Source organism: Podarcis tiliguerta (assembly GCF_965153285.1).
Source record: "Podarcis tiliguerta genome assembly, chromosome: 11".
Taxonomy (NCBI): Eukaryota; Metazoa; Chordata; class Lepidosauria; order Squamata; family Lacertidae; genus Podarcis; species Podarcis tiliguerta.
Window position 1 is genome coordinate 22,025,203 of NC_139544.1, and position 12,919 is coordinate 22,038,121.

A 12,919-nucleotide genomic window follows, 5' to 3' on the forward strand; every position below is an offset into this window, starting at 1 on the left:
TCTCTAAAGCCTGAGCAGATCCCTCAGTCTTTAAAGACATTCAGTTAAAAGTGCCTCACGTAACCTCAACTGCTGTTGGTAGGGAAGATTTATTTTTGAGAGACAAGTAGACTTGGCTCCATCTCTGGATATTTTATCTGCTGGGATGTAACCTAAAATTGCCTCAAGTCCCACAATGACAGTTGCTGTAAAAACTGTTGCCAGTTTGGGTCGTGATCAGGAATAAAACATATCTTTTTCCTCTTCTCTGGGAAGATTAGTACAATGATTTTCTCAAAAATCATCCCTGAGGGACTCCCTTTAACATGACTAGAATGCTTCCATGTCCCTCAGGGGATCTGTTTTAATTTATAAATGTCATCAGTTTATCCCAAAGGTGCTCTCTATCACAACACACTTTTCATTCGAGTTTCAAGAGAGGAAGTTGGAGTCAACCAACAACTAGGGGAGGGGAGGGGAGCCGTTTTTTATATTGCCCTTTTTAATTTTTTGATAACAAGACACCTTTAATCTGTTTCCTTCCAGAGTGTCCATCTTAGCAGCCCCATCTTCATTTCTTTAGCTTATTGAGGACTCTAAACAAAACATGGGGATTAAGGACAAGCTGTTCTCAAATAAAAGTCACCTATCAATGAACTCCCTTTTTCAGAAGGGTAAGCAAGCTTTGCAACCTGTGTATACCTTGATCATCAATGAAATTCCACAGGATCCACTGAAAAATAATTGTTAACATAAATGGGCCTGCAGAGCCGTGAATGCCAAATTTTGCATTAATCTATTTCTTTCATAATGTTCTACTTGGTCCCCTTAAACTAAACTCTCAAAATGGAAGAGACCATTATAAATTGATTTAACCAATGTTTCCTGTAGCTGTTGGTTGGATATGCTGAATGACCATGCCTGTCATTCAAGAAAGCACCCATCCGAAAGCACTTACTGACTTCTTTCCCAAGATGATGGACCTTAATCTGGATTTTTTCCATATAGAAAACGTCCCATATCCCTGATTATTAATTTGCTGCTTTTTTGCATATTAACCAATTTGCCCATCTTTTAAAGATGAGGGGGCTAGAACTATGCATATTAACTCCAGACAGACAGATAGCTGCAACATGGTCACATAGCTCCATTGCACTGTGTTTACTCTTTCAACAGTGGTGTCAAGATATTTTACTGTAGAGCGACGAGCTACATCTGGGGCTGAAAATGAGAATTAGGTCTCAAATAGGAACGTCTGCACTGTACTAAATTTTCAGCTTGCAACTCTAGTATTTCAAGCCCCTTCGGCGAGAAAACAATAAAACAATCTTAAAGTAGGACTCATTAAAATTATTGTCAGAACATTTTAAAATGTGGAGGAGCTACTGTTGAAGATAAGTCGAAACTCCATGGAAGATGGTGCATAAGCAGTGCTTGAACCTCCCCTGGTGAAATAAGAGGAACAGAAAGAACAGTCCTCTTATTTGGTGGAATAAGCGACCTACAGTGATACAGTTGGTACAAACGTGCTATTCCACCTACAGAAGAGCTCTTTCCATTTGCAGAAGTGAGTTGGATCTCCATTGATACAAATCTCATTCTTCTCTACTGAATGCCTCCCCTCACTTCCCTACTGAAACCTGCAAAGGTTTTCACTGTCAATATGGCCACTGGAGGAGGAAGTGGGGAGCGGGCCGCCCTGGCAGCACAATCCTGTGGGGTTCCATTGCTGCTGACCCCCTGCCCGCGCTGGGTGCCCTGCTCCTGCAGGCGGCACGACACCCCCCCAGAACGCACACCACGCCCCTGTGGGTGGCATGCCCCGTCCCCAGGATGCACACCCCGCCCCCTTGGGCGGCGCCCCCAGTGCCAGAGCATGAAGCTCCGCCATTGAATATGGCTGGATCATAAAACTGTTGTTGTAAAGGAAATGCATCTAGCTTGGCTGTCCCCGCCGTCTCCCGCACTCCTGTATCCAAATTCTCTCCCCTCACCCCACCATTCTGCTTACAAGTTTGAAAAATCCATAACTTATATGAATTTCGGCCTCAAAGCTAAATATGATGCTCGAATAATAGCATCTCTTTTGAGAGAGTTGCAGGTGCTTATGTAATAACCAGCTCTTAGATGAATCTCCTGACTGTACTTCTCTTTTGAATTTTTTAATCCTAATGCTATTTTTATAATACCATGAAACCTTCAGCACTCAGAGAACATGCCACAATGCAGAGTTCTCAAAGTACGGCATGCTAGCAAAGTTGAAGCAGCACCTGCCATTAACCTACTTACAGAAGAAATTAGCAATTCTCTAGGAACACATAAACAGTTTTACTCTTGTTTTAAACCTTTCTCTCTCCCCCCCATCCCTCTTCTGAGGGCTGCATTGAGGGCTGGCCACCCACTGAGTCAGAACTATTGCTCAGGTACAACTGCAGCATGAAACAAAAGGTAAGGTTGCTCCCTTCTGTTGTATTCTTTCTGGCATGTAGTCTTGGGGTGATAATCTCTTTCTTCTTCCCACACCCTTATGCCTGTGCAGAAGATTCTGCTTTCCATAGAAGGCTGAGTTCAAATCACGAAGTCATACAAGATATATGGGTTAGTTTGCAGAACCTCTTGTATTTTTTTATGTCCTTTCCATGGCTTCCCGCTGCTTTGTTCTCATCAGGAATTCATGGACTTGGTGTTTTCTAAGTATACATTTTCTACTAACCATTTTACAATATGCAGATAGAATAGTAATATACAAAAAGATGAGTAAATGCATAGCTTGTCTTCGGGAATAATTTCCTCCAAAGGCTGCTGGTGTGCACATCATGAATTTAAATCAAACAAAGCTGGAACGTCCTCATTGGTCAGACTGTGCAATTAAAGCCTAAACACATTTGCAATGGATCCTCTGAAGAAAACCTCTGTAAGAAAAATTTGAGAAGGGGTGGTGGTGGAATGAAACTTACAGTTTTCTTCAAGATTTTGACAGCAAATGGCTTTTGTGTTCCTTTCTGCCTGCATCTGTAGACAATAGATGTTGCGCCCCTGAAAAAAAACAGAATATAAAGTTACGTTCAGATATGTAGAATATATTCTATTCTATTCTATTCTATTCTATTCTATTCTATAAAACGTTATTTCTCTGAAAACTAAGCTTGCTTTAAAATTTGAAATTTAATTCTTGGAAATTAAAATAAGTTATGATTTTTTCACTGTACGGTTTTGATTTTCAGTTTTGATCAAGTACTTGCTTGGAATTTATTTTGGCTATATTCCTCAGCAATGTAACACCTACAACAAAGTAATTCTGTTCATTATTCCATTCCCATTGCCCAGGGATATTTAACTACAGTACAGTACTAGGGAATCATGAAGAATAAACAAATAAATAAATAGTGCTAGCGACATTGTAACACTCCTGCAGAACAGAAAACTGTTTCATTTGTAGCTCTTTCTGTTCCACAGGAGAGCTGTTATTTCACTGCTGGAATGACTTTGGCACATTGGAAAATGCAATCTTCAGCTGTCAGTCTCGAAAATTTCTTTGCTCTTTTCGGTACTGTATTCAACTTTTTATACATTCCCAATTCCTTTTAAAAAAAAAAATCCAACAGCGACAGAATTAGGTGATGTGTTTTCTTGTATGGAATATTTATACTGCAGTTCTAGAAGTGTTGTTTGGTAGAACTTTTTGAACATTAATTTTAAAAAACCAGACGCACCCACCGTTTCCCTAATGCAAAATGTGTTACTTTGAAAAAATATATTAGCAAGACCTTCCAGTTGCCATTTGAGTGTTCACACAAACTTATCTACATCTTAAGAAGTGAGGTAAAGTGATGTGTGAATTTTCATCCTGAGCATATCCATTTCTAATTAATATATTTGTAGTATATATTTATAGAGAAGGAAGGGAAGTTAAAATAATAGAAAATGCAATTAATGTCAAGTAGACCTGACCCAGCAGCATACTCAGGACATTTTAAAGGAAGTTGTAACACAAGGCAGATGTGGAAGACACAAAACGAGAAAGAAGAAAGGATCTCTGAGTAACGGTCCTTTCAATAAAGATGAAAGAGCCAATAATTTTGGGGCCGCTCAAGAAACTGTCAGCATTGCAGTTGAGAAGAATCCTGTTATTATGGCTCAACTTTCTTCCATTCCCATCAGCAACCCTTCCTTCTTCTGGGCATTGCTTGGCAGACAAAATTCTTGCCTCAAATGTTTCCATGGGATATAACTGTCTCTTTGTTCACTTTTTTTCAGATTCTCTGAGAAGGGTGAGCAGGGAGTGGAGTCAGGTGGTGCCAGATTTAAAAATGGAATGGATTTGGAAACTATAGTACATCCAAGGTCTACATCATGGGTAGGCCAGCTAAGGCCCGGGGGCTGGATCCAGCCCAATCGCCTTCTAAATCCGGCCCTCGGATGGTCTGGGAATCAGCTTGTTCTTACATGAGTAGAATGTGTGCTTTTATTTAAAATGCATCTCTGGGTTATTTGCGGGGCATAGGAATTCATTCATTTATTTTTTCTTCAAAATATAGTCTGTCCACCCACTCCTTAGTCTGAGGGACAGTGGACCGGCCCTCTGCTGAAAAGGTTTGCTGACCCCCTGGCCTGCATGAACCATTTGCAAAACAGTATGCAACCGCAATGCATGCATGCATGCATAATGCTAAATAAAATGGCAACTCGGCTGCCCATCATTTCCCCCTCTCCATCCTTCAGTCAGGCTGTATACATTTTTATTTTTAAAAGCACCACATGATGCATTTCTGTGCTCATTCGTTATTAATATTTTATACACTTTTTATTTATTTATTTAAGTGCAAGACTGCTCCAAAGTTTGAGGAACCAGAGAAGTTGTTCTTCTTGGTATGAAGCCAGTCAATGAAAGATTTGCAAAGATTTGCAGAACCTCTTTTGTTCCAGTTCAACAACGGAAGGGAAATGTGGATCAAATGTAGTAAATGAGTTTCCAGAGTTGCTCCACTGTTCCAAAATGTCACATTTGTCTTTGCTCTATGTTTCACAAAGCAGCTGCAGCACATTCAGAAGGAAAAGAAGCGTTTTGCTTAATAAAGCTACAATTGCACTATGCATCTTTTTAAAAAAGAATCAGATCAACCCTGTACTGCTTTTCAAATACAATAATCACCACCACCACAAATCCAACCCTGCCTAAATTTCAACTGGATAAATTATTCAAGTCTTAAACAGATTTGTGCGAGTATATTTTCAAAATCCAATTTCTATTTTATCTAATCGGAGAATTGCTACCCAAATCAAAATAAAAGGATGTAAAATGATGAAATGAACACGGGTAAATGCTTTGCATGAAACGGTCCTGATAAGGTACTGGATCCGATACTATAAAAGCTAACTTTTTCTACATGCATAAGAGATTAGGTGTGTAATTTTGTAGGACCATACAAAAGTGGTAGTCTACACTCCACAGTAGTCAAAATTTTGTATAGGTAACGATACAGAGGATGTTGTAGTCTCAGAAACCTTATGTGTGTACGTGCAACTCCTCCTTCCATTTATTTAATGTCCCTGTCCAGAAATAATTTGTGGGGAAGCCAGCAAGGTCCCCCCACCACTTAAGAATCCTTGGCAAGTTGGAAAATCTGGCTTTGGCCACACTTATTTCTGGTTATTGTTTCAGAATTTGACTCTGCTCCTTTCCCCTTTTTGATCCATCCCCTTCCCTGCCTTTAATTATTATACGTTCCATTTCCCCTATTTCTTCTCAGGACAAAGTAGATGATTTATTTTATCATTTAATATTACATCCATATCTCACATTTCCTCCAAGGTGGCATAGTTCCAGTGCTTTTTTCCTGGGGGTACTCAAGGGTACAGTGGTACCTCGGGTTAAGTACTTAATTCATTCTGGAGGTCCGTTCTTAACCTGAAACTTTAGCTAACGGGGCCTCCTGCTGCCGCTGCGCCACTGGAGTACAATTTCTGTTCTCATCCTGAGGTACTATTTCTGGGTTAGCAGAGTCTGTAACCTGAAGCGTATGTAACCTGAAGTGTATGTAACCCAAGGTACCACTGTACACAGTACTGACACCTTTTTTCAGATGTTAAAAGTGTGGCACTCACTGTAATAACTTTGTGGTGAGTACTGGCACCTTTTCTTCTTAAAAGAAAAAAGAGAGCACTGCATAGTTCTCCACCTCCTGTTTGATCCCAACAACAAAGCTCTGAGGTAGGTTAGTAGCCCAAAGTCACCTAGTGAACTTCATGACTTTGGGGGGGGGGATTTTAACCCCCATCTCATAGGTCCTGGCCGCTATACCACATCAGCTCAATGACATGAGAGATCCAGGAAAATTATCTCCTGCATGTTTGTTCTGTTGATAGCAGCTGTGCAGGAACAGGGCCAACCCAAGACATTTGGCTGACTGAAGCAAAGGACAAGATAGTGTCTCCCCCAAAAGGATGGCAGAGAATAAAGAATGTGAATGCAGGAGGGAGGGAGGGAGGAATTGACCTTTCCCACATGCCATTTGGCTGATTGAAATCACACACCCTGCTAACATCTGCAAAACCTGCAAATAAAATTTTGCTAGCGGTTTTTTTCTGCTTTCATTTTGCCAGGCAGTGGCGTAGCGTGGGGGGTACAGGGGGGCCCGGCCGCACTGGGCGCAACATCTGGGGGGGCGCGCTCACACTCGCAGCTCTCTGCCCCTACCTGGCTCACTCACTCTCTCTCACTGCAGTGCTGGCTGTGCGAATCCGATCCGAGCCGCCGGGTCGCCGCCCACTGTGGAGGGGAGGGTGCCAGGCGTGCGGTGCAGTGCGGAGAGAGAGCGAGGGACTATCTGGGGGAGGGACAGTGCAGCGGGGGGGAGGGTGCAAATTACTTGCCTTGCCCCGGGTTAGGGGGCGCAAATTACTTGCCTTGCCCCGGGTGCTGACAACCCACGCTACGCCACTGTTGCCAAGAAAGAACATCTGTGCACTTCTAGATTTTGGATCTATGTCTTTTAGCTCCCAAATGGATTTTTGTTTGTTGGCTTGTTTTACTATTGGGTCTGACAAGTGAACCTATAATCAGCACTGGTTTATTGTGCACTACTTTTCCATCATAAGCCATGCCCAAATGAGCTCACCATAATTAAAATCTGTGTAGGCTTACAAACAATAAGGGGAAAATGTTCTGAATTGTCTGCACATCAAAGAAACCATGGCTGGAAAGCAAAACATACAAAACTGTTGAGCAAAACACTCACTTCCCACTTCTCCTGTCTATCTCCTTGCAATTAAGACAGCATCATCTCTAAAACATGTCACAAAATATAACCAAATTGGCATAGTTCATTTTTTCTTTACTTCTGCAAATCAAATACTTCACCAAGCCAGTTATTTCACCATTAGCCTAATGACAGCAAATTTATTGCCAGGCTCTAAAGAGTATCCAAGCTTTTCCCAGCCCAGTGGAAAGTTTGTTTATTTTTCTGCCTTGAATAGCTTCCTACCCTACTTGCTGCCACTGTGCCACATTGTGAACTGCTTTTGAAATGCTGTTTCAGTATTTGTTTGCCATACAGCATAGGTAGTCCCTCACCAGGACAGCCTCTGCTTCTGACATGTCCTGCACTCGCCCCTCTGCCTTGGGCTGCTCTGACCTGTCTTCTTTCCCCCTCCCTGACTCTTGCCTCACACGGACACCAAACCCCATAAATCATTGGTCTGCTCTCCTGTGTCAACAGCCCCCCACCCCCTGCCTCCACAACTCACTCATCGGAGCCCCACCAGTCCCTGACAATCATCCCTCAAAATTTGCACTTCTCCAAATTTTGCAGTGCAGTTCTCCAGACAAGAAATATGTAAATAATAATAATAATAATAATAATAATAATAATAATAATGCACAGACTAGGGTAAAGTGTGCATAAGACATCTGAAGGCAGCCCTGTTTAGGAAAGCTTTTAATGTTTAACCGACCATTGTATTTTAATATTTTGTTGGAAGCCGCCCAGATGGGCAGGGTATAATAATAATAATAATAATAATAATAATAATAATAATAATAATTATTATTATTAAATGATATTTTACTGAAAACAACATACAAAAATATTATTTTTGTTTTTTGCAAAATTGTTTTTGCAATTGTTTTTTTAAAATGTGTCTATTAGGTAAATTTGCATGCATTACGAAAAATTCACATGGAAATGCTAACAAATGCATTTATTTCTACATATGTACATATTGCCAAGAAGCCCACTACAGTGGTACCTCGGATTACGAACCGTGCTACTTACGAACACTTCACGTTATGAACTCCACAAACCCGGAAGTAGGTGCTCTGGGTTGCGAACTTTGCCCCGGGATACGAACATAATCTGCTTCCAGGGCTGTGGAGGCCTATGTAGGGAACGCGTACCTTATGTTAAGAACACTTCGGGTTAAGAACTGACTTCTGGAATGCATTAAGTTCATAACCCGAGGCACCACTGTACCGCAAATGAGGAAAGCAGACACTTGCTGTTTGAAAATTGAGGCAATGCGGGGGGGGGGGGAATGAGAAAAGGGGCACTTGAATGAATGAATTTTATTATTACGGTCACAGACCAGTTCCGGCTCACTTACAATATCAGGAAAATCATAAAACACAAGAGGAATACATTGAATTGCAATTGGGTATAACAGAGACAATTCAGATATAGTGGCAGTTAGAAATATATATTAAATCTTGATCACTAAAATATAAACTAAAATTGTCATTTAAAACCTTAATCATTTTGGTAGTACAGCTTTAAAAGGGGCACTTTATCTATATCCCTTCCTCACTTTGTGACCCTCTCTCCCTGTGGCACATTCTGATCCAGTTGGGCTTTCAATTCCTTGTGGCAAGGGAGTCTATATGACAATCATTGTGCATAAGGCTGTGGTGCTGCATACGAAATGAGAGCCATCTGCTTAGTAATTCACATGGGTCAATATAGATATAGAAGTATATACATGGCTGTGAATATATAATCACAAGGAAAAAGAAAAGCTATTCCTATTGGGTGGCTCGCTTCCTTTTACTCTCCCCCTCCCCACTTTTCTGCAGAATCTTTAACATATTGAAAAAACTAGCTATGGAACAATAGCATCTAATTAATAATATTTAATTGAAAAAAAATCACATGGTGGAATAATAAAGGTGCAGGTCAGGCAGATGTGGTCATTTGTAAAAATGAACAGAGGTCATCTGCACAATTCTCAGATAATAACGGAGCAAGCATTGAACAGAAGGGTAATGTCAAGTCTACATATGCAAATTATGATAGTTATGAATATGGGCCTCTGGCTATAGATGTAAGCGCTGTATTCTAAATCACACTTCCACAATCCTCCAGTGAATCATATTTCACCAGCGGGGGGTGGGGGGATGTTCCGTAGAACTACACAAGTAGCAACACTTACTGTGGATTATTGAATCTACATCAGCAGCAGAAAGCCTAGTAGATTTTGTGACAAAGGACAAAACGGGTCTATATAAACGTGAGTAACATAAAGTGAGCACACGCAGCCCTACAGATGAAGTCCGAGATTTGGCAAAATAGAGCAATTCAAACAATAGGAAGCCAGCAGAACTTATGCTAGAGTCAGGGCTGGGATTTATGCCAGGTCAGCCAGGAGGGGGGATTTATACTGGCTTAGTACTGGAGAGCCAGTGTGGTGTAGTGGTTGAGAGCGGTGGACTCGTAATCTGGTGAACCGGGTTCGCTTCCCCGCTCCTCCACATGCAGCTGCTGGGTGACCTTGGGCCAGCCACACTTCTCTGAAGTCTCTCAGCCTCACTCACCTCACCTGTTTGTTGTGGGGGATGAAGGGAAAGGAGATTGTTAGTCACTTTGAGACTCCTTAGGATAGTGATAAAGTGGGACATCAAGCTCCTTCTTCTTCTCCTCCTCTTTTTCTTCTTCTTCCTCCTCTTCCTCTTTGCCCCAGCTCAGCTGGCACAGCCCAAGATCTGCTGCATACAAACTTCTCCACTCAGGTGGAGCTGAGATTTGGATTGTGCAGAAAATTGGCAAAGCTGCCAGCCCCCCCCCCCCAAGCCCCATAAAACCTCTCACACATCTGAGTTTGGGATCTCTTTGACCATATCATATTCTTGCATTCCATGATGTGGAGACGTTTTCATTTCTAAAAACTCATTGTCAATCCAAACCAGGCAATTTGGGTCAACCTGGGATTTGCCCAGAGCACGTCAAGGCAGCTCCAGGTCTGCTTCTTGTTGGGTCCACCCAGAGCAGTGCAGGACTGCTAAAAGCAGGGTACTCAGGCAACCACATGTTTAATCAGGATTTTAAACACTAATTAAAAATAGGGTTGGCGGAGGGGGGAAGATGACATAGGCAAACTCTCTCTCTTGTCCCTCCCTCGTTCTTCCCCTCTTCACTGCCAACTGGATGTTTAATTAGGGTTTAAATCCTTGATTAAACATGTAATCAGGTGCAGGGAGAAGGAGATGGACACATCAAACATTAAAAAACGTCCCAATACAGGGCTGCCTTCAGATGTCTTCTAAAAGTGTGTAGTTCTTCATCTCCTTGCCATCTGAAGGGGGGGTGCATTTCACAGGAAGGCCACCCCCCCCCAAAAAAAAGGCCCTCTGAGTTCTACTTTCCCGTTCACTGCCAGCCAAATGTTCAATTAGGGGTTAAAAGCCTCATTAAATAATGAGGACTGTACAAGGTCCCTATGTCTCTCTGTATATGAATATGTGTATCTATATCTGTATCAGCTGTATATCTGCATTTGACTGAAAGCGAGGAACAAAACTTGATCCAATTCCTGGGTGGTGGCAGTGACAAATGCTGTAAATGTGTATCAACTGAGAAACAGATCTGTAACCAAACTAGTGTAGTCAGTTTCATTTCTTAAGGTAGTAACAAACTTCAGCTTCTGTTTGATCGCAGGCAGGCAGATATTCCACAGCATTCATAATATTTATGCTACAATCTCATGATTTCACATCCTTCATTACAGAAATGGAACACACTCGCTTTTTATATATATAAAAAGGGTGGTGGTGGTACAAAACCAAAATGACTGGTGGAAGATAGTTGCAAAAATTGCCAAAGCCTGCAACAATTTGATTTGTCTGTCAGGAAACTTTCCAAAAGCTACAAAAGGATACAAACAGAACAGTTTCCCCGAATCTTTTGATGTCTGGAGTACAGGCTTGTTTCTCCTGCATACTTCAAATTTGTATCAAAAAGGTTGTGTTCGCCTCTACCAGCTTCCATAAGAATGAGGAGGCACCCTACAGCTGCCGTGGAATATCTGCAATAACACTGCCACCCAGCTTCTGTTGCCCATCCCTTTGTCCTGTCAAGTCATGGCTTAGGGATGGGGCAGTGCTTTCTGATCAATGGTGGTACTTCTGTGATTTCCCTATGCCTGTTGGCTGCAGCAAAGACAATGCCAGAGGAGTTTAAAGCATATTTGCTCCCTTGTCCTGAAATGATGCTACTGCTCATATCCTATGAGAGAAGGGGGCAAAACCATCACTGCATGGGCCTTTCCTGCACTGACAGATATACAGAGGTACCTCGGGTTAAGTACTTAATTCATTCCGGAGGTCTGTTCTTAACCTGAAGCACCACCTTAGCTAATGGGGCCTCCCGCTGCCGCTGTGCAGCCGCTGCGCGATTTCTGTTCTCATCCTGAAGCAAAGTTCTTAACCCGAGGTACTATTTCTGGGTTAGCAGAGTCTGTAACCTGAAGCGTATGTAACCAGAGGTACCAATGTACTATGGAATATGCATATAACTGGGTGGTTTGGATTGTTCAAAGGTCACTTTTGCCTCTCATTCTGCACAACTGTGTCTTAACACACGGTCCTATAATCAAAATTTTTTCTTAAAAAAAAATCAGATTATGGAAGCATGTTGCAAAAACCATGGCAATGGTGGAACAGAAGTACGAAAAGATTGGCATCAGTCACATCTATCTCATGTCTAGTACAAAGTTTTTCATCTTTATCACTGAATTATTTTGCTCCCGTTTTTGTCACAATGTGTGTACTGATAATTAATTTGACTATCCTTTCATTGTGTTGTGCCACGTCCTCAGACATGTTCACAATGAATAAGTCCCACTGAACACAGTGGGACTTATGTCTGAGTAAACATGCAAAGGAGTGTCTTGTTAGGCATCATTCACATAACAGATGTTAGTTCTAACAGTAAACCATTGGGAAAGAGAAAATATCCATTATTAAGGTATAATTTCCCCCCAGCATGAATTAAATAAATATTAAGGCTGTTTAATACAACACTGCACTGCATTAATTTCCATGTAGGAAAAAAATGTATACAACAAGATGTGTGAAAACTGCAGGCTGTTATATTTTGATGCATACAAACACCTAGAAGGAACTTCATGTACTGGTGTCTTAATCCCATGTACACATAACAAAATAAATTATGGCATGATTTTCACACATCATAATGAGCTGTATATCTTTTTTCCTTCTCTATTTAGGAAAAATCTTATGCAAAGGATTTTAATTAAAACATATTTGGAGATAACATAATTTTTGTGTGTGTTTTTCAGACTGATTCAAGTAACAGAAGTTGTCAAAAATGAATGACTTAACCCGGATAATTGCCAGCCGTGAGAAATCCATTCTGTGTTGCAAATACGATTTTTGTGACAGCAGTAGCTTCCCTTAGACAAGTGATATGATTAGCAAGGAGAAGAGTGACTCCCGAGTGTTATTTTCTCTCGGATGGGAGAGAAGGAGAACTCTCTGAAAAGAAACAAATTACTGTAGAGGAGTCAAGGTTGCGCCAAGAAAAAAGCTTTCGCCATTGACTGCCCAATAGCTTTTTTATAAGTAACCTGGGCATATGGAGAAGGCCACATGCGGGGGTGGGGGCAGGCGAGCGAAGTGACCTTGCCATATGGAAGCAGTCTCCATAGAGGA

At 41.5% G+C, this 12,919-nt stretch overlaps 1 protein-coding gene across 2 annotated transcripts in view; it reads right to left on the reverse strand.

Annotated features, from left to right (window-relative positions):
- CAMK4 (calcium/calmodulin dependent protein kinase IV) overlaps positions 1 to 12,919 on the reverse strand; it is an 88,940-nt gene that overhangs the window by 51,127 nt on the left and 24,894 nt on the right. For both annotated transcript variants that reach the window (XM_083404184.1, XM_083404183.1), the window contains exon 3: positions 2,937 to 3,015. In XM_083404184.1, coding sequence (XP_083260310.1) covers positions 2,937 to 3,015 — 79 coding nt within the window. The remainder of the gene's footprint in view (positions 1 to 2,936; positions 3,016 to 12,919) is intronic.